Source organism: Ranitomeya variabilis, chromosome 2 (genome assembly GCF_051348905.1).
Source record: "Ranitomeya variabilis isolate aRanVar5 chromosome 2, aRanVar5.hap1, whole genome shotgun sequence".
NCBI lineage: Eukaryota > Metazoa > Chordata > Amphibia > Anura > Dendrobatidae > Ranitomeya > Ranitomeya variabilis.
In genome coordinates, this window is record NC_135233.1 from 1,072,248,733 (window position 1) to 1,072,269,863 (window position 21,131).

The window sequence follows — 21,131 nt, forward strand, 5'->3', positions numbered from 1 at the left end:
ACATTGGCCACTTGATAGCCACTTTGGCACATTTGGCACCTCTGTAGCCACTTTGGCCACTTGATAGCCACTTCGGCACATTCGGCACCTCTGTAGCTACTTTGGCACATTCGGCACCTTGGTAGCCACTTTGGCCACTTGATTGCCACTTTGGCATATTCGGCACCTTGGTAGCCACTTTTGCCACTTGGTAGCCACTTTAGCACATTCGGCACCTTGGTAGCCACTGTTGCCACTTGGTAGCCACTTTGGCACCTCGGTAGCCACTTCGGCCACTTGGTAGCCACTTTGACACATTCGTCATCTCGGTAGCCACTTTGGCCACTTGATAGCCACTTTGACACATTCGACACCTCGGTAGACACTTTGGCCACTTGGTAGCCACTTTGGCACATTCGGCACCTTGGTAGCCAGTTTGGCCAATTGGTAGCCACTTTGGCCACTCGGTAGCCACTTTGGCACATTCGGCACCTCAGTAGCTACATTGACCACTTAGTAGCCACTTCAGCCACTTGGTACCCACTTTGGCCACTTGGTAGCCACTTTGGTACATTTGGCACCTCGGGAGCCACTTTGGCCATTTGGTAGCCACATTGGCCACTTGGTAGCCACTATGGCACATTCGGCACCTTGGTAGCCACTTTGGCCACTTGGTAGCCATTTTGGCCACTTGGTAGCCACTATGGCACATTCAGCACTTCGGTGGCCACTTTGGCCACTTGGTAGCCACTTTGGCCACTTGGTAGCCACTTTAACACATTCGGCACCTCGGTAGCCACTTTTGCCACTTGGTAGCCACATTGGCCACTTGATAGCCACTTTGGCACATTTGGCACCTCTGTAGCCACTTTGGCCACTTGATAGCCACTTCGGCACATTCGGCACCTCTGTAGCTACTTTGGCACATTCGGCACCTTGGTAGCCACTTTGGCCACTTGATTGCCACTTTGGCATATTCGGCACCTTGGTAGCCACTTTTGCCACTTGGTAGCCACTTTAGCACATTCGGCACCTTGGTAGCCACTGTTGCCACTTGGTAGCCACTTTGGCACCTCGGTAGCCACTTCGGCCACTTGGTAGCCACTTTGACACATTCGTCATCTCGGTAGCCACTTTGGCCACTTGATAGCCACTTTGACACATTCGACACCTCGGTAGACACTTTGGCCACTTGGTAGCCACTTTGGCACATTCGTCATCTCAGTAGCCACTTTGGCCACTTGATAGCCACTTTGACACATTCGACACCTCGGTAGACACTTTGGCCACTTGGTAGCCACTTTGGCACATTCGGCACCACTGTAGCCACTTTGGCCTATTGGTAGCCACTTTGGCCACTTGGTAGCCGCATTGGCACATTCGGCACCTCGGTAGCCAGTTTGGCCAATTGGTAGCCACTTTGGCCACCTGGTAGCCACTTTAGCACATTCGGCACCTCAGTAGCTACATTGACCACTTAGTAGCCACTTTAGCACATTCGGCACCTCAGTAGCCACTTCGGCCACTTGGTACCCACTTTGGCCACCTGGTAGCCACTTTAGCACATTCGGCACCTCAGTAGCTACATTGACCACTTAGTAGCCACTTTGGTACATTCGGCACCTCGGTAGCCACTTTGGCCACTTGGTAGCCACTATGGCACATTCGGCACCTCTGTAGCCACTTTGGCCACTTGGTAGCCACTTTGGCACATTCGGCACCTCAGTAGCCACTTTGGCCACTTGGTAGTCACTTTAGCACATTCGGCACCTCAGTAGCCACTTTTGCCACTTGGTAGCCACATTGGCCACTTGGTAGCCACTTTGGCGCATTCGGCCCCTCGGTAGTCAGGAGTCAGAGTCACGAGTCAGAGTCACGAGTCAGAGTCACATTATTTTGATGTTTGACTTTGATAAATGATCATGTCCTAAAATGGACACCGTACATTTGCATAGCTGCCATCTTTGTAAGGTCAGTACACCTGTGGCTTTAATCCATGTCAGTTGGGGGTCATGGAAAGGTTGCCATTAATTCCTATGGGAAAATTTTTGCTTAAAATGCGATTTTTTTTTTTTTTTAAAACGAGAAATCGGATCGACTCCAAAAATACATAGCACACCTGTCCCCACTGAGGTCTTCGAAACGCCGCCTGAACGGGATCTCTGCGCCGAGCGGTTCGGGCCGAGGAAAACATGGAGAAGAAGAAGAAGAAGAAGAAGAATAATAAAATATAATAAGAAATCGGATTACAGTATGTTGCATGAACCTAGAGGGTTCAAGCACCATATTTAAAAAATAACTTTTAACCATGCCAAAGGAGTTGAAAAGTCTTGAGTGAGGAAAAGAAGGGTTCAATTCTGGCTTTACTAGCAGAGGATACAGTGAGGGTCATGTTGCCTCCATACTTAAAATTTCTAAGACAGCGGTCCATTACAACAAGGTCAAGCAGCAGACATTGGGGACAAAGAAGCTACAGACCAGCAGAGGGCGAAAACGACTCTCCACTGATCGGGATGACAGTCATCTTATTCAAATGTCACTCAGCAACTCAGGATGACATCAAGTGGCCTACAAAAGGAATGGAAAATGGCAGCTGGGATGAAGTGCACGGCAAGAACAGTTCATAGCAGGCTCCTAGTGGCAGGGCTCAAGTTATGTAAAGCTAGAAAAAAGCCTTTCATCAATGAGAAGCAAAGGAGAGCCAGGCTGAAGTTTGCCAAAGACCATAAGGCAGTGTTTCTCAACTCCAGTCCTCAAGACCCCACAACAGGTCATATTTTCAGGATTTCCTTAGTATTGCATAGGCGATGGAATTAATGCTTGAGCAGGTGATGAAATTATCACCTGTGCAATACTAAGGAAATCCTGAAAACATGACCTGTTGTGGGGTCTTGAGGACTGGAGTTGAGAAACACTGCCATAAGGATTGGACCATAGAGGACTGGAGTAAGGTAATCTTCTCTGATGATGAGTCTAATTTTCAGCTTTGCCCACCACCTGGTTGTCTAATGGTTAGACGGAGACCTGGAGAGTTATACAAGCCACAATGTCTTGCACTCACTGTGAAATTTGGTGGAGGATCGGTGATGATCTGGGGATGCTTCAGCAAGGCTAGAATCGGGCAGGTTAACCTTTGCAAAGGGTGCATGAATCAAGCTGCATACAAGGTTATCCTGGAAAAACTGTTGATTCATTCTGCTCAGAAAATGTTCCACAATTCTGAGGACTGTTTTTCCAGCAGGACAATACGCCATGCCACATAGCTAGGTCAATCAATGTATGGATGAATGACCACCACATCAAATCCCTGTCATGGGCAGCCCAATCTCCAGACCTGAGCTCCACTGAAAACCTCTGGAATGTAATCAAGAGGAAGATGGATAGTCACAAGCCATCAAACAAAGAAGAACTGCTTACATTTTTCTACCAGGAGTGGCATAAGGTCACTGAAAAGCAATGTGAAAGACTGGTGGAAAGCATGCCAAGACGCATGAAAGCTGTGATTAAAAATCATGGTTATTCCACAAAGTACAGACCAAAAGTTTGGACACACCTTCTCATTTAAAGATTTGTCTGTGTCTTCATGACTATGAAAATTGTACATTCACACTGAAGGCATCAAAAGTATGAATTAACAAATGCGCCAAGAGTGCAAAGCAGTCATCAAAGCAAAAGGTGGCTACTTTGGAGAACCTAGAATATAAGACATAATTTCAGTTGTTTCACACTTTTTTGTTAAGCATATAATTCCACGTGTTAATTCATAGTTTTGATGCTTTCAGTGTGAATGTACAATTTTCATAGTCATAGAAAAATATTTAAATGAGAAGGTGTGTCCAAACTTTTGGTCTGTACTGTATATATATATTTATTTATTTGAGACAGGGAAAAACAGGCAAGAAGAAAAGACACATGATAATTGGTTATGCCAGATAACAAACTCAGCTCTGCCATGTAGTATCAGTTTGTGTTCTAGTACCTCTCGTTGTTTCACCAGGAATGAGTCGATAAGATTCCTCTGGTCATTTACATCCAGTTCTTTCCTTTGGTTGGTGAAGGCCTCTTGAATGAACGCATGCAGTTCACCCACATTCCTGGTTACTATTTCTTGCAGACTTGAACACCAGCGCATCACAGATGGAAATGCGTTAAACAGCTGCAGCGTATACAAAGAATAGATGTGTAGTCCTGCAAATTAAAGGGTTAATCCTACAAACAACACTTGTCATATGTATACTGAATGGGATGGAAATTGTATGAATGATGGGGATTAGACCGCTAGAACGCTAACTAATCCAAAAGTCCTGTGAGAGTTAAACAGTAGTCCGTTAAAGAGGCTAACAATATCAGATTAGGGTTCAGTGTCCCCTGCGATCTTCTACGTAGTAATCCCAGAAAATTGCTTCTAGGTGGATGTAGTGCTCTAACAAGCACTAGTGCTCTTTTCTTTTTTTTGATGATCTGTGTGGGTCCTAAAGATGTTCTTCCACATTACAGGACAGTCAGCTACACGTTTTACTAATAAAAGGACTGACGATTTAATTTATATGTTTGGAATGTTCCAACTCTCTGTCAATGACATATGTTGGGGAAAGAAGGGGTATGTTGGATTTCAGCATGGCTGATCTGCTATTCCCAAAGGAGACACGTTACTGCTAGAAGATATGCCTCCTTCCTCCATCTACAGGCATTTTGTTGCTCACCATAGCTTTTTGGGTTCCAAGTAATTGGATATTTTCATTAACGATCTTCAACAGCTTTAGAAGTGTGGGATCTTCATAATCAAATCGATTACTCAATAAGATGGAGACAATTATGTTGGCTACAGCAGCATTAATAATCATGATGTTATCGAACGGTTCACCTGGAAATACAATGATTAGATAAGGGCCATAAGAAATTGCAGCATTAAAGTCTATGAATCTCAATGTATTCAAAACGTTGTGTTCTAATGTATAGAGTAAGAGCACATAATATAGCGAATGGTTGACCATGTAGCCATCTAAAAAAGTTGAACAGATCTTGCTGTCCTTCAACTCTGTGTGTGAATCTCAGTGTATGAACGTATTCATGTTCTAACATATAGAGTAGGAACCAAGACAGAGAAAATGGTTGACCATACAGCCTCTGAAAAAATGTTGAATGGCCATTGCTGTTTCCAGTCTTCAACTCTTTTCCTCCTTGCTACCAGATTCTCGTTAGCACCAGAGGAGATCAAAAAGTCATGGATCATGCATAATGATGCATTGTTCAGACCCATATACTGTATAATAATTACAGCATCAGGACATAGCATGGTGGCACCCAAAGCAGCAGAAGATCCGATCTGGGAGCAGAGATAGCTCTTATCATGGTAATGGTGCTAACCACTCAGTTACTAAACAGTATATGGTCTTGAGTGTGATTCCATCTAGAGCATTTCTATCAAGTTGCTAGATCCCTAAACAATTAGAGACATTTTCTTATTTTACAAGTGTAAAATATACTCATAGGCTACATACAAGATGGATGATAATATATTGGTAACCAAGAAAAAAGAAGTCAAGGATGGATCTCAACTGGAGCTCAGACCTTCAGAATTATCCAAGTCCAGCATAGCCTACCACCAAAAATTATAGCATTTATAATTTTCACCCATGAATACAACAGTTTGGTACAATGGAAGCATTCACTAACCTTTGTAAGATCTGAGTTTCTTTACTAGAAAATCACATTCTTCAGAAATCTTGTTTTCAATGGATTGTTTCCCCATTCCAAAATCTCGAAGTGTTGATAAAGTAAATCGTCTCATCACTTTCCAGTTTTCATAGTTGGTAAATATAACTCCTGGGAATGGTACATGTTTCATAGAGAGAGAAAGATATTAGACATACAAGATGGCTACCAACATTTAATTTTCAGTGGCTAGTTCATAGCACCAAATAGTGGAAGAGTCAAAATTCTCCTGAATTGAAAAATATTATTATTAGCAATGAAATGTCACCTCTGGAGGAAAAAATATTTAGAATTGAGAGTCCTCAGTGGTTGATACTTTTTAATGGCTACCCGAAAAGATGGTAACAAATTGCAAGCTTTCAAGACTACTCAGGTCTCTTCATCAGGCATGTAGACTATTTGGTACCATCTTTTCAGTTAGCCATTAAAAGTTATCAGCCACTGAGGACTCTCTAAATATTTTTCTAACTACTGGCTAACACGGTGCAGATATATATATATATATATATATATATATATATATATATATTATATATATATATATATATATATATATATATATATATATATATATATTACCTCTGGATGAGACATTTTTGAAGAAATGTCCACGGAAGTTATGTGGGGCAGCAAGAGTCTCTATAATGTACCCTCCATGGACTCAGTAGTCTTTGAATATATGATACATTTTTAAACTAAAATACAGTGTGTCCGTAAAGTCATGGTGCACTTTTATAGCTTACATTTTGGTGCCCTTTCTTTGGCCCAATCATATCAGACCTGTTCATGAGGAAATATAACATGAACTAATCGAACAACACAAACTCATTTAAGCTGTTGCTGAGCCCCCAGTCAGATTAACCCTTCAGAAACTGAATTCTGATTAATACACTGCCAGGTCTGTGACATCATGCAACCACAAGCCTATGCTATCGTTTGGATGTGTGTAGGGCAACAAAGGGAGTGCACATCGAAACTACAATGAATAGGTATGAAACTGGGAGAGTTTTTCTTTTATTTGGAGCAAATTTCATATTTCTATTGTTTTTTGTTGCTTTCCAGTGACTGATCAAAAGTGCACCATGACTTTAAGAACACACTTATATTCCAGCTCAAGAAAATAGTTGTTTTTAAGATGTTGGACATGAAATTATTTTAGTATACAGTATGTGAATGAAATCACTGTAATTTTAACCAGAGATATTGCATTGGTATGTAAAAGTAAGCAAACGTCAGAAAATGACCTATTGTTTAAAGGGGTATTCTCATTTCAACTCTTGAGCAGCAAAGAGCAATGCAGTCTCCTTATTTTCCTTACTTCCTGGTGTGAGGCAATGACAAGAATTATATGCGAGGGTCGCTATGTATGCCCCAGGATGTGCATAGAAGACGACCACATCAAAACCCTGTCATGGGCAGCCCATTCTCCAGACCTGAACCCCAATGAAGACCTCTGGAATGTAATCAAGAGGATGATGGATAGTCTCAAGCTATCAAACAAAGATCTACTTCAATTTTTGTGCCAGAAGCAGTGTGAAAGACTGGTGGAAAGCATGCCAAGATGAATGAAAGCTGTTTTTAAAAATCATAGTTATTCCACAAAATATTGATTTCTGAACTCTTCCATCCTGAGTAAAAACATTAGTATTGTTGTTTCTAAATGATTATGAACTTGTTTTCTTTGCATTATTTGAGGTCTGAAAGCACTGGGCTTTTTTTAAATTTTCACAATCTCTCCTTTCCAGAAAAAACAAAACAAAATGTATTGCTTCGAAATTCGGAGGCATGTTGTCAGAAGTTTGTAGACTAAAAGAACAATTTACATTTTACTCAAAAATATACCTATATAGAGAAAAATCAGACAAACTGAACATTTGGATGTGGTCTCTTAATTTTTGCCAGAGCTGTAGCTGTGGCTGCAATGCAGAATAAAAGTAAGTGTGGTCTTGGACAAGCTATTTGCCCAAGGCAGATTTTAAAAAATCTGTCATGAGCTTTTATATTTGGAGCAAACTACAGGATGGTTGTAGTGCGGTTCGCTCCCTCCAGGCTTGGTCTTACAAGTGGCCCATGGCCACAGATTCCATTTAAAAACCCTGCAGTAAAGGGTTGGGTGTGTCAGTGTTTGTTTGAAAGCGGCAGAGCAGGTGACTCTGCAACAGCCAGTGTATGTGAGGTAACACAGAGCCAAGAGAAGAGAATGCCTAGCAGCCTTTAGAGTGAAATGGTGGTGCAGTCACCAATGACAACAGATCTCGGTTACAGACTTTTTTGACTCCCCAGATGTGATCTGGAAGATACCATGTGCTGTTTATTTTGTGTGGTTTGGTGTTGTGAATTAGACTTTTTGGCTCCCTCTTGTGGTTACTAGTGATATGACTCTGGGATTTCTTTCCCTCAGTTTGCACCCAGCTGGGTCGTTACTTCAGGGGCGTTGCTATATAAACCTCCTGGAACCTTAGTCCAGTGCCTGGCATCGGTGTTATCAGACACATTCTGTTTGCTCCTATCTGCTGGTCCTGGTTCGTGCAAAATTAAGCTAAGTCCTGCTTCTTTGTTTTTTGGGTTATTTGTTTGCTCTCATTTTTGTCCAGCTTGTACTAAATGTGATTCCTGACCTTGCTGGAAGCTCTAGGGGACTGGTGTTCTCCCCCCGGGCCGTTAGACGGTTCGGGGGTTCTTGAATTTCCAGTGTGGATATTTTTGATAGGATTTTTTGCTGACCATATAAGTTATCTTTCTATATTCTGCTATTAGCTAGTGGGCCTCTCTTTGCTAAATACCTAGCTCATTCTTATGTTTGTCTTTTCCTCTTACCTCACCGTTATTATTTGTTGGGGGCTTCTATCCAACTTTTGGGGTATTTTCTCTGGAGGCCAGAAAGGTCTTTCTTTTCCCTTCTAGGGTTAGGTAGTTCTCCGGCTGGCGCGAGATGTCTAGGATCAACGTAGGAACGTTCCCCGGCTGCTGGTATTTGTGGTGCTAGGATTAGATATATGGTCAGCCCAGTTACCACTGCCCTATGAGCTGGTTTTCTGTGTTTGCAGACTTAGCAGTTATTCCTGAGACCCTCTGCCATTGGGGTCATAACAGTATGCCAGGCCAACATTGAATGTTTAATTCATTGCTGAAGTGGGATTATAAGAAAGGAAATTCTGAGTTTTTTTTTTTTTTTCTTTCCTCTCTTCCTCCCCTTTACCTTTGAGTGGCTTGTGTGTTATGATTTTCCCAATGGCAGGGAAATCAAAATAACAACGGACTAGCTCTCGGGTGATGGGAACTAAAGTGACCGTGACCTGAACCTGACACAACACTGGAAGTAGCCGGGGAGTGTTTCCTACGATGCCCTAGACACCACGCGCCAGCCGGAGATCTAACTACCCCTATCAGAGGAATATACAGGCCTGCCTTACCTCCAGAGACGAACCCCAAAAGGAGATAGCAGCCCCCCACAGATATTGACGGTGAGTCAAGAGGAAAAGACATACGTAGGATGAACAGCAGATTTAGCACAGTGAGGTCCGCTTACTAGATAGCAGAAGTACAGGAAAGAGTCACTTCACGGTTAACTTCAAAACACTACTCAAAAACACCATCCTGAAATTACTTTAAAACTCCAGTGACAACTCATGCCACTGGAGTGGCAATTTCAGTCCACGAGAGCTTCCAGCTACAGAGAGTCACATTGCAAATAGCTGGACAAAAATAGCATTAACTAGAAACAAAATTCAACTTAGCTGAACAGGATCTTGAGGCAGGAGAATGCAACAGAATGCTACTGATACATTGTTGGCCAGCATCGGACCAACAGCCAAGCAGCCTTAAATAGGAAACTCCCCTAATGGGTGTCAACAGGTGATCAATGATAGAAGAAGGCAAATAAGTGGCACTACCATAAAACACCACCGGGGGAGCCCACAAACAGAATTCACAACACTTGTGCTTGCTGCAGACATGAATGTCCAGACCTTGATTACAAGTGTAAACCAGCTGGCAGCTCGTGTGCAGGGCATCCAAGATTTTGTTACCAGTAGTTCTATGTCTGAACCTAAAATACCTATTCCGGAATTGTTTTCTGGAGATCGATTTAGGTTTAGGAATTTCCAGAATAATTGTAAATTGTTTCTTTCTCTGAGACCCCGTTCATCTGGAGATTCAGCTCAGCAAGTTAAAATTGTTATTTCTTTTTTGCGGGGCGACCCTCAGGATTGGGCTTTCTCGCTAGCGCCAGGAGATCCGGCATTGGCAAATATTGATGCATTTTTTCTGGCGCTCGGATTGCTTTACGAGGAACCCAATCTTGAAATTCAGGCAGAAAAAGCCTTCCTGGCTATTTCTCAGGGTCAGGATGAAGCTGAAGTGTATTGCCAAAAATTTCGGAAATGGTCCGTGCTTACTCAGTGGAATGAGTGTGCTCTGGCCGCAAATTTCAGAAATGGCCTTTCTGAAGCCATTAAGAATGTGATGGTGGGTTTCCCCATTCCTACAAGTCTGAATGATTCTATGGCGCTTGCTATTCAAATTGACCGGCGTTTGCGGGAGCGCAAAACCGCTAATCCTCTGGTGGGGTTGTCTGAACAAACACCTGATTTAATGCAATGTGATAGAATTCAGACTAGAAATGAACGGAAAAATCATAGACGTCAGAATGGGTTGTGTTTTTACTGTGGTGATTCTACACATGTTATATCAGCATGCTCTAAACGCCTAACAAGGGTTGTTAGTCCTGTCGCCATTGGTAATTTGCAACCTAAATTTATTTTGTCTGTGACTTTAATTTGCTCTTTGTCTTCTTACCCTGTTATGGTGTTTGTGGATTCAGGTGCTGCCCTGAGTCTTATGGATCTGTCATTTGCCAAGCGCTGTGGTTTTGTTCTTGAACCGTTAGTAAATCCTATTCCTCTTAGAGGTATTGATGCTACGCCATTGGCGGAAAATAAACCGCAGTTTTGGACGCAGGTGACCATGTGCATGACTCCTGAACATCGGGAGGTGATTCGTTTTCTTGTTCTGCATAAAATGCATGATTTGGTCGTTTTGGGTCTGCCATGGTTACAGACCCACAATCCAGTTTTGGATTGGAAGGCAATGTCTGTGTCAAGTTGGGGCTGTCAGGGAATTCATGCTGATTCCCCGCCGGTGTCTATTGCTTCCTCTACTCATTCGGAAGTTCCTGAGTATTTGTCTGATTTTCAGGATGTATTCAGCGAGTCCAGATCCAGTGCTCTGCCTCCTCATAGGGACTGTGACTGCGCCATAGATTTGATTCCAGGTAGTAAATTTCCTAAGGGAAGATTATTTAATCTGTCTGTACCTGAGCATGCCGCAATGCGTTCGTATATCAAGGAGTCTCTGGAGAAGGGGCATATCCGTCCTTCCTCTTCCCCTCTTGGTGCGGGATTCTTTTTTGTGGCCAAGAAGGACGGATCTTTGAGACCTTGTATTGACTATCGGCTTCTGAAAAAAATCACTGTAAAATTTCAGTATCCTTTGCCTCTCTTGTCGGACTTGTTTGCCCGGATTAAAGGTGCCAAGTGGTTCACCAAGATAGATCTTCGTGGTGCGTACAACCTTGTGCGCATTAAGCAAGGTGATGAATGGAAGACTGCATTTAATACGCCCGAAGGTCATTTTGAGTACTTGGTGATGCCTTTTGGGCTTTCTAATGCTCCCTCAGTGTTTCAGTCCTTTATGCATGATATTTTCCGGAAGTATCTGGATAAATTTATGATTATTTATCTGGATGATATTCTGGTTTTCTCTGAAGATTGGGACTCACATGTGGAGCATGTCAGGATGGTGTTTCAGGTTTTGCGTGAGAATGCCTTGTTTGTTAAAGGCTCAAAGTGTCTCTTTGGAGTACAGAAGGTTCCCTTTTTGGGGTTTATTTTTTCCCCTTCTGCTGTGGAGATGGACCCAGTCAAGGTCCGAGCTATTCATGAGTGGACTCAACCCACGTCAGTTAAGAGTCTTCAGAAGTTCTTGGGTTTTGCTAACTTCTACCGTCGTTTTATCGCTAATTTTTCTAGCGTTGTTAAACCTTTGACGGATATGACCAAGAAAGGTTCTGATGTTTCTAACTGGGCTCCTGCAGCCGTGGAGGCGTTCCAGGAGTTGAAGCGCCGGTTTACTTCGACGCCTGTTTTGTGCCAGCCTGATGTCTCACTTCCCTTTCAGGTCGAGGTGGATGCTTCTGAGATTGGGGCAGGGGCCGTTTTGTCACAGAGAGGCCCTGGTTGCTCGGTAATGAGACCATGTGCTTTCTTCTCTAGGAAGTTTTCGCCTGCTGAGCGGAATTATGATGTTGGCAATCGGGAGTTACTGGCCATGAAGTGGGCATTTGAGGAGTGGCGTCATTGGCTCGAGGGTGCTAAGCATCGTGTGGTGGTCTTGACTGATCACAAAAATTTGATGTATCTCGAGTCTGCTAAGCGCCTGAATCCTAGACAGGCCCGCTGGTCATTGTTTTTCTCCCGTTTTGACTTTGTGGTCTCGTATTTACCAGGTTCAAAGAATGTGAAGGCTGATGCTCTTTCAAGGAGCTTTGTGCCTGACTCTCCTGGAGTCACAGAACCTGTTGGTATTCTTAAAGAGGGAGTTATCTTGTCAGCCATTTCTCCTGATTTGTGATGTGTGTTGCAGAGATTTCAGGCTGGTAGACCTGACTCTTGTCCACCTGACAGACTGTTTGTTCCTGATAAGTGGACCAGCAGAGTCATTTCCGAGGTTCATTCCTCGGTGTTGGCAGGTCATCCGGGAATTTTTGGCACCAGAGATCTGGTGGCTAGGTCATTTTGGTGGCCTTCCTTGTCACGGGATGTACGGTCATTTGTGCAGTCCTGTGGGACTTGTGCTCGAGCTAAACCTTGCTGTTCTCGTGCCAGCGGGTTGCTCTTGTCCTTGCCTGTCCCGAAGAGGCCTTGGACACATATTTCCATGGATTTCATTTCTGATCTCCCGGTATCTCGGGGTATGTCTGTCATCTGGGTGGTATGTGATCGCTTTTCAAAAATGGTCCATTTGGTGCCTTTGCCTAAGCTGCCTTCCTCTTCCGATCTGGTTCCTGTGTTCCTTCAGAATGTGGTTCGTTTACACGGCATTCCTGAGAATATTGTGTCTGACAGAGGATCCCAGTTTGTTTCCAGGTTCTGGCGATCCTTTTGTGCTAGGATGGGCATTGATTTGTCGTTCTCGTCTGCCTTTCATCCTCAGACTAATGGACAAACTGAGAGAACTAATCAGACTCTGGAGGCTTACTTGAGGTGTTTTGTTTCGGCAGATCAGGATGATTGGGTGATCTTCTTGCCGTTGGCTGAGTTTGCCCTCAATAATCGGGCTAGTTCCGCTACTTTGGTTTCGCCATTTTTCTGCAACTCTGGTTTCCATCCTCGTTTTTCCTCGGGACATGTGGAGCCTTCTGACTGCCCTGGGGTGGATTCTGTGGTGGATAGGTTGCAGCTTATCTGGAATCATGTGGTGGATAACTTGAAATTGTCACAGGAGAGGCTCAGCGTTTTGCCAACCGCCGCCGCGGTGTGGGTTCCCGACTTCGTGTTGGGGATTTGGTTTGGCTGTCTTCTCGATTTGTTCCTATGAAGGTCTCCTCTCCTAAATTTAAGCCTCGCTTCATCGGTCCTTACAAGATATTGGAAATCCTTAATCCAGTGTCCTTTCGCTTGGATCTTCCGGTTTCGTTTGCCATTCACAACGTGTTCCATAGGTCTTTGTTACGACGCTACGTTGTGCCTGTGGTTCCTTCTGCTGAGCCTCCTGCTCCGGTGTTGGTTGAGGGCGAGTTGGAGTACGTGGTGGAGAAGATCTTGGATTCTCGTCTCTCCAGGCGGAGGCTTCAGTATTTGGTCAAGTGGAAGGGCTATGGTCAGGAGGATAATTCCTGGGTGGTTGCCTCTGATGTGCATGCGGCCGATTTAGTTCGTGCCTTTCACGCTGCTCATCCTGATCGCCCTGGTGGTCTTGGTGAGGGTTCGGTGACCCCTCCTTAAGGGGGGGGTACTGTTGTGAATTAGACTTTTTGGCTCCCTCTTGCGGTTACTAGTGATATGACTCTGGGATTTCTTTCCCTCAGTTTGCACCCAGCTGGGTCGTTACTTCAGGGGCGTTGCTATATAAACCTCCTGGAACCTTAGTCCAGTGCCTGGCATCGGTGTTATCAGACACATTCTGTTTGCTCCTATCTGCTGGTCCTGGTTCGTGCAAAATTAAGCTAAGTCCTGCTTCTTTGTTTTTTGGGTTATTTGTTTGCTCTCATTTTTGTCCAGCTTGTACTAAATGTGATTCCTGACCTTGCTGGAAGCTCTAGGGGACTGGTGTTCTCCCCCCGGGCCGTTAGACGGTTCGGGGGTTCTTGAATTTCCAGTGTGGATATTTTTGATAGGATTTTTTGCTGACCATATAAGTTATCTTTCTATATTCTGCTATTAGCTAGTGGGCCTCTCTTTGCTAAATACCTAGCTCATTCTTATGTTTGTCTTTTCCTCTTACCTCACCGTTATTATTTGTTGGGGGCTTCTATCCAACTTTTGGGGTATTTTCTCTGGAGGCCAGAAAGGTCTTTCTTTTCCCTTCTAGGGTTAGGTAGTTCTCCGGCTGGCGCGAGACGTCTAGGATCAACGTAGGAACGTTCCCCGGCTGCTGGTATTTGTGGTGCTAGGATTAGATATATGGTCAGCCCAGTTACCACTGCCCTATGAGCTGGTTTTCTGTGTTTGCAGACTTAGCAGTTATTCCTGAGACCCTCTGCCATTGGGGTCATAACAGTTTGGACATTAAAATACGTTTACTTAGAACTTTTCCTGAACACTGCTGCATTACACTGGTTTCTAGCAGGACATGGTCTCCTACATTACTGGTGAGTAGCAGAGCTATAGCATTAGTAGAATGTCGGACCCTGAAAGCCCCAGAGCCGGGAAAAGTGTCGCTTTCCCTTGCTGGGGACAGTCAGCCCCGATTCTATACTGAGGGGCTTCTCCAGAGTGAGAGTGGCAGGAGACCAGTTTCACCCAAACTGGGGTCTCAAAGACTAGCGGTGCCTCCAATATTAGGTGCTGGCGATGCTAAGGGCCTGGACATTTGGCTGCTAACCTCCCCTTGACAGCTGAACCTATGGACTGTGGGTTTATGCGCAGAGTTTCTATGTTCGCCCAGTCAGTCTGTACCGTAACTACAGACAATGCTTGCAGTGAACCCCAACTGTGCCAGGTACTCGGATACCAGATGGAGGCTCTCTTGGACTCAGGGAGCTTAGTTACTCTGGTCCATGGGTCATTAGTTGCCGGAGACCTCCCCAATGAACGAAAAGTGGGGGTAGTTTGCACACTCCGAGAGTACCCGACTGCGGAGGTTATGTTTTCCACCCCATGTGGTTAAATAAGACATGTGGTGGGAATGGTAAAGACTCTTCCATATGGGACTGTGTTGGGAAGAAACTTGCCCCTGTTCTGGTCCCTGTAGGAGCACAGGGTTAACCTCCCAGGGTAAAGGTTATTCCGGGCGCGGAACCCGAAGATCCCAAGTCAGGGATTGCCTTAGGGGTTGTCAACCTAGGGACAGAGTGTAACCCTGATAGTTTCCCCCTAGAGGTATTGGCTAGAGAGGTCGAGGAGACCCCAATGATCCCCGAGTTGGAAGTGTTCCCTGGTACATTTGGGACAGCACAGCTTCAGGATACCACCCTGGTATGGGCATGAGAAAGGGTGGTAGAAATAAATTGGGTGGCTCAGCACCTGAGTGCAGAAATGTTTTTTCCCCGCATGGCTGTTAACCAAGACTTAGTGTATTGTCATGGTTCCCAATGGCAGGGACTCAGGCAAAAACGGACTAGCTCTAGGAATGATGGAAACTCAGATGACCGCAATGCTGAACCTAACACGCAACTAATAGTAGCCAGGGGGTGTGCCTACGATTATCCCTAGACACCTCGCACCAGCCGGAGATCTAGTTACCCCCTAGTAGAGGAATACACAGACCTGGCTTGCCTCCAGGGAAACCCCAAAAGTGATAGTAGCCCCCCACATATAATAACGGTTAGGTAAGAGGAAAACACGTACGCAGTATGAATATAGATTAAGCAAAGAGAGGCCCTCTGACTAGATAGCAGAAAATACAAAAGAGGACTTCGCGGTCACCTCAAAACCCTAAACAGCCATCCTGAAATTACTTTAACTCCGTTATCAACTCATGACACCGGAGTAGTAATTTCAGATCACTAGAGCTTCCAGCAGCAAGAGAAATATAAATGCATGCTGGACAAACAAACACAAAAAATGCCAAAGATCCAACTTAGCTGAATTGCAGACTTGGAGCAGGTAGCAAGCAACAGAGGTGCTCTGGTAACATTGATTGCCGGCACTAGAATGACTGAGAAGCCAGACTAAATAGGAAACTCCCAGTTTCCTGATGGGAACAGGTGCAAGACAAAAGTCAGCCAGTACCACCAGTAACCACCAGAGGGAGCCCAAAAACAGAATTCACAACAGTACCCCCCCCTTAAGGAGGGGGCACCGAACCCTCATGAGAACCACCAGGGCGATCTGGATGCGCCCTATGAAAGGCGCGAACCAAATCAGAGGCATGAACATCGGAGGCAGTCACCCAAGAATTATCCTCCTGACCGTATCCCTTCCATTTAACCAAATATTGAAGTCTCCGTCTGGAAACGCGAGAGTCCAAAATCTTCTCCACAACATACTCCAATTCACCCTCCACCAGCACAGGAGCAGGAGGCTCAACAGAAGGAACAACCGGTACCTCGTACCTCCGCAACAACGACCGATGGAAGACATTATGAATGGTGAAAGATGCTGGTAGGTCCAAACAAAAAGATACAGGATTAAGAATCTCCAAAATCTTATAAGGACCTATGAACCGAGGTTTAAACTTAGGAGAAGAGACCTTCATAGGGACAAAACGAGAAGATAACCACACCAAGTCCCCAACGCGGAGATGATGACCCACACGACGATGACGATTAGCAAACTGCTGAGTCTTCTCCTGAGACAACTTCAAATTGTCCACCACATGACTCCAAATCTGGTGCAGTCTATCCACCACCGTGTCCACTCCAGGGCAATCCGAAGATTCCACCTGGCCAGATGAAAAACGAGGGTGAAACCCTGAATTGCAAAAGAAAGGAGAAACCAGAGTGGCAGAACTGGCCCGATTATTGAGGGCAAACTCTGCCAACGGCAAAAAGGCGACCCAATCATCCTGATCAGCAGACACAAAACACCTCAAATAAGTCTCCCAGGTCTGATTAGTTCGCTCCGTCTGGCCATTAGTCTGAGGATGGAATGCAGATGAAAAAGACAAATCAATGCCCATCCTGGCACAGAACGCTCGCCAGAACCTAGACACAAATTGAGACCCCCTGTCAGAAACGATGTTTTCCGGGATACCATGTAAACGAACCACATTCTGAAAAAATAAAGGAACCAACACAGATGAAGAAGGCAATTTGGGCAAGGGTACCAAATGAACCATCTTAGAAAAACGGTCACACACCACCCAAATGACGGACATTTTCTGAGAAACCGGGAGGTCCGAGATAAAGTCCATAGAGATGTGCGTCCACGGCCTCTTCGGAATAGGCAAGGACAACAACAATCCACTAGCCCGAGAACAGCAAGGCTTGGCCCGAGCACAAACATCACAAGACTGTACAAAGGCACGCACATCCCGAGACAGGGAAGGCCACCAGAAGGACCTGGCCACCAAATCTCTGGTACCAAAAATTCCAGGGTGACCTGCCAACACAGAAGAATGAACCTCCGAGATGACTCTACTGGTCCATTCATCTGGAACAAACAGTCTCCCAGGCGGACAACGATCAGGCCTATCAGTCATTGCACATCGCAAGTCTGGGGAGACAGCAGACAAAATCACCCCATCCTTAAGGATACCCGTAGGCTCAGAATCACCGGAAGAGTCAGGCTCAAAACTCCTAGGAAGGGCATCTGCCTTCACATTTTTTGAACCCGGCAAGTATGAAACCACAAAATTAAACCGGGAGAAAAACAACGACCAGCGCGCCTGTCTAGGATTCAGACGCCTGGCAGACTCAAGGTAAATGAGATTCTTGTGATCAGTCAAGACCACCACCTGATGTCTAGCACCCTCAAGCCAATGACGCCACTCCTCAAATGCCCACTTCATAGCCAAGAGCTCCCGATTACCGACATCATAATTTCGCTCGGCGGGCGAAAACTTTCGAGAGAAGAATGCACATGGTCTCATCACTGAGCAATCGGGACTTCTCTGCGACAAAACCGCCCCCGCTCCAATCTCGGAAGCATCAACCTCGACCTGAAAAGGGAGCGAAACATCAGGCTGGCGCAACACAGGGGCGGAAGAAAAGCGGCGCTTAAGCTCCCGAAAGGCCTCCACAGCCGCAGAGGACCAATTGGCAACATCAGCACCCTTCTTAGTCAAATCAGTCAGAGGTTTAGCAACACTTGAAAACCCAGTTATAAATCGACGATAGAAATTAGCAAAGCCCAAGAACTTCTGAAGACTCTTCAGGGAAGTAGGCTGTGTCCAATCACAAATAGCCCGAACCTTGACAGGATCCATCTCAACAGAAGAAGGGGAAAAAATATACCCCAAAAAGGAGATCTTCTGAACCCCAAAAATACACTTTGAACCCTTTACAAACAAAGAATTGGCCCGCAAAACCTGAAAAACCTTCCTAACCTGTTGAACATGCGACTCCCAGTCATCCGAAAAAATCAAAATATCATCCAAATACACAATCATAAATTTATCAAGGTATTTACGGAAAATATCGTGCATAAAGGACTGAAAGACTGAAGGAGCATTAGAAAGACCAAAAGGCATTACCAAATACTCAAAATGGCCCTCGGGCGTATTAAATGCAGTTTTCCACTCATCTCCCTGCTTAATCCGCACCAAATTATACGCACCCCGAAGATCAATCTTAGAGAACCACTTTGCCCCTTTAATACGAGCAAATAAATCAGTCAATAGTGGCAAAGGATTCTGGTATTTGACTGTAATCTTATTCAACAGGCGATAATCAATACAGGGCCTCAGGGAGCCATCTTTTTTACCCACGAAAAAAAAACCTGCTCCCAAAGGGGATGAGGATGGACGGATATGTCCCTTTTCCAAGGACTCCTTAATATACTCCCGCATAGCAGCATGCTCAGGCACAGACAGATTAAACAAACGACCCTTGGGAAACTTGCTGCCCGGAATCAAGTCTATAGCACAATCACAATCCCTGTGAGGGGGGAGAGAACTAAGTTTGGGCTCCTCAAAAACATCACAATAGTCAGACAAAAATGCCGGAATTTCAGAGGGAGTAGATGAAGCAATGGAAACCAAAGGTACTTCCCCATGAGCCCCCTGACATCCCCAGCTTAACACAGACATTGTTTTCCAGTCAAGGACTGGATTATGAGTTTGCAACCATGGCAATCCAAGCACTAAGACATTATGCAAGTTATGCAACACAAGGAAGCGAATCACCTCCCGATGGTCAGGAGTCATACACATAGTCACTTGTGTCCAGTATTGTGGTTTATTCCTAGCCAATGGTGTGGAGTCGATACCCTTCAGAGGGATAGGAACTTCCAAAGGCTCTAGGCTAAACCCACAGCGTCTGGCAAAGGACAAATCCATAAGACTCAAGGAAGCGCCAGAATCCACATAGGCATCCACAGTAATAGATGATAATGAACAGATCAAAGTTACAGACAAAATAAACTTAGACTGTAAAGTGCCAATTGCAAAAGACTTATCAACCTTTTTTGTGCGTTTAGAGCATGCTGATATAACATGAGCAGAATCACCACACTAGAAGCACAACCCATTTTTACGCCTATAATTCTGCCGTTCACTTCTGGACAGAATTCTATCACATTGCATAATCTCCGGTGTCTGCTCAGAAGACACCGCCAAATGGTGCACAGGTTTGCGCTCCCGTAAACGCCGATCAATCTGAATAGCCATAGTCATGGATTCATTCAGACCTGTGGGCGTAGGAAACCCCACCATGACATCTTTAACGGCGTCAGAGAGACCTTCTCTGAAATTCGCCGCCAGGGTGCACTCATTCAACTGAGTAAGCACAGACCATTTTCGAAATTTTTGACAATATATTTCAGCTTCATCATGCCCTTGAGAGAGGGCTATCAAGGCCTTTTCAGCCTGAATCTCCAAATTAGGTTCCTCATAGAGCAACCCCAGTGCCAGAAAAAACGCATCCACATTGAGCAGCGCAGGATCCCCTGGTGCCAATGCAAATGCCCAATTCTGGGGGTCACCCCGCAACAAGGAAATCACAATTTTAACCTGCTGAGCGGAGTCTCCAGCGGAGCGAGATCTCAGAGAAAGATACAATTTACAATTGTGCTTAAAATTCAAAAAACGAGATCTATCTCCAGAAAAGAACTCAGGTATAGGAATCTTGGGTTCTGACATAGGAGCATGTATAACATAGTCTTGGATATTTTGAACCTTAGAAGCAAGAGCACTCAGGCCTGTAGCTAAACTCTGGATATCCATTTCTCAACAGCTGAGATCTGAGCCATTCAGGGGTTAAGAGGAGAGAAAAAAGCAGCAGATTGCAATTATGGCTAGACAGAACTTCTGAGTAAAAAAAAAAAAAAAAAATTGTCAGAAACTTCTTCTTTTCTCTCTTTCTTCAGCCAATACCTTTAATACATTTGCGGCCGGCAATACTGTCATGGTTCCCAATGGCAGGGACTCAGGCAAAAACGGACTAGCTCTAGGAATGATGGAAACTCAGATGACCGCGACGCTGAACCTAACACGCAACTAATAGTAGCCAGGGGGTGTGCCTACGATTATCCCTAGACACCTCGCACCAGCCGGAGATCTAGTTACCCCCTAGTAGAGGAATACACAGACCTGGCTTGCCTCCAGGGAAACCCCAAAAGTGATAGTAGCCCCCCACATATAATAACGGTTAGGTAAGAGGAAAACACGTACGCAGTATGAATATAGATTCAGCAAAGAGAGGCCCTCTGACTAGATAGCAGAAAATACAAAAGAGGACTTCGCGGTCACCTCAAAACCCTAAACAGCCATCCTGAAATTACTTTAACTCCGTTATCAACTCATGACACCGGAGTAGTAATTTCAGATCACTAGAGCTTCCAGCAGCAAGAGAAATATAAATGCATGCTGGACAAACAAACACAAAAAATGCCAAAGATCCAACTTAGCTGAATTGCAGACTTGGAGCAGGTAGCAAGCAACAGAGGTGCTCTGGTAACATTGATTGCCGGCACTAGAATGACTGAGAAGCCAGACTAAATAGGAAACTCCCAGTTTCCTGATGGGAACAGGTGCAAGACAAAAGTCAGCCAGTACCACCAGTAACCACCAGAGGGAGCCCAAAAACAGAATTCACAACAGTGTATAGGGTTGATAAA

The 21,131-nt window shown here is 44.8% G+C and overlaps 1 protein-coding gene across 3 annotated transcripts in view; it reads right to left on the bottom strand.

Annotated features, from left to right (window-relative positions):
• The window catches only part of LOC143808679 (cytochrome P450 2K4-like), a 109,434-nt gene that overhangs the window by 26,179 nt on the left and 62,124 nt on the right, over positions 1-21,131 (bottom strand). For all 3 annotated transcript variants that reach the window (XM_077291585.1, XM_077291584.1, XM_077291586.1), the window contains exons 4-6: positions 5,656-5,805; positions 4,683-4,843; positions 3,959-4,135 (exon numbers count right to left, since the gene is read on the bottom strand). In XM_077291585.1, the coding sequence (XP_077147700.1) occupies positions 3,959-4,135; positions 4,683-4,843; positions 5,656-5,805 (488 nt within the window). The remainder of the gene's footprint in view (positions 1-3,958; positions 4,136-4,682; positions 4,844-5,655; positions 5,806-21,131) is intronic.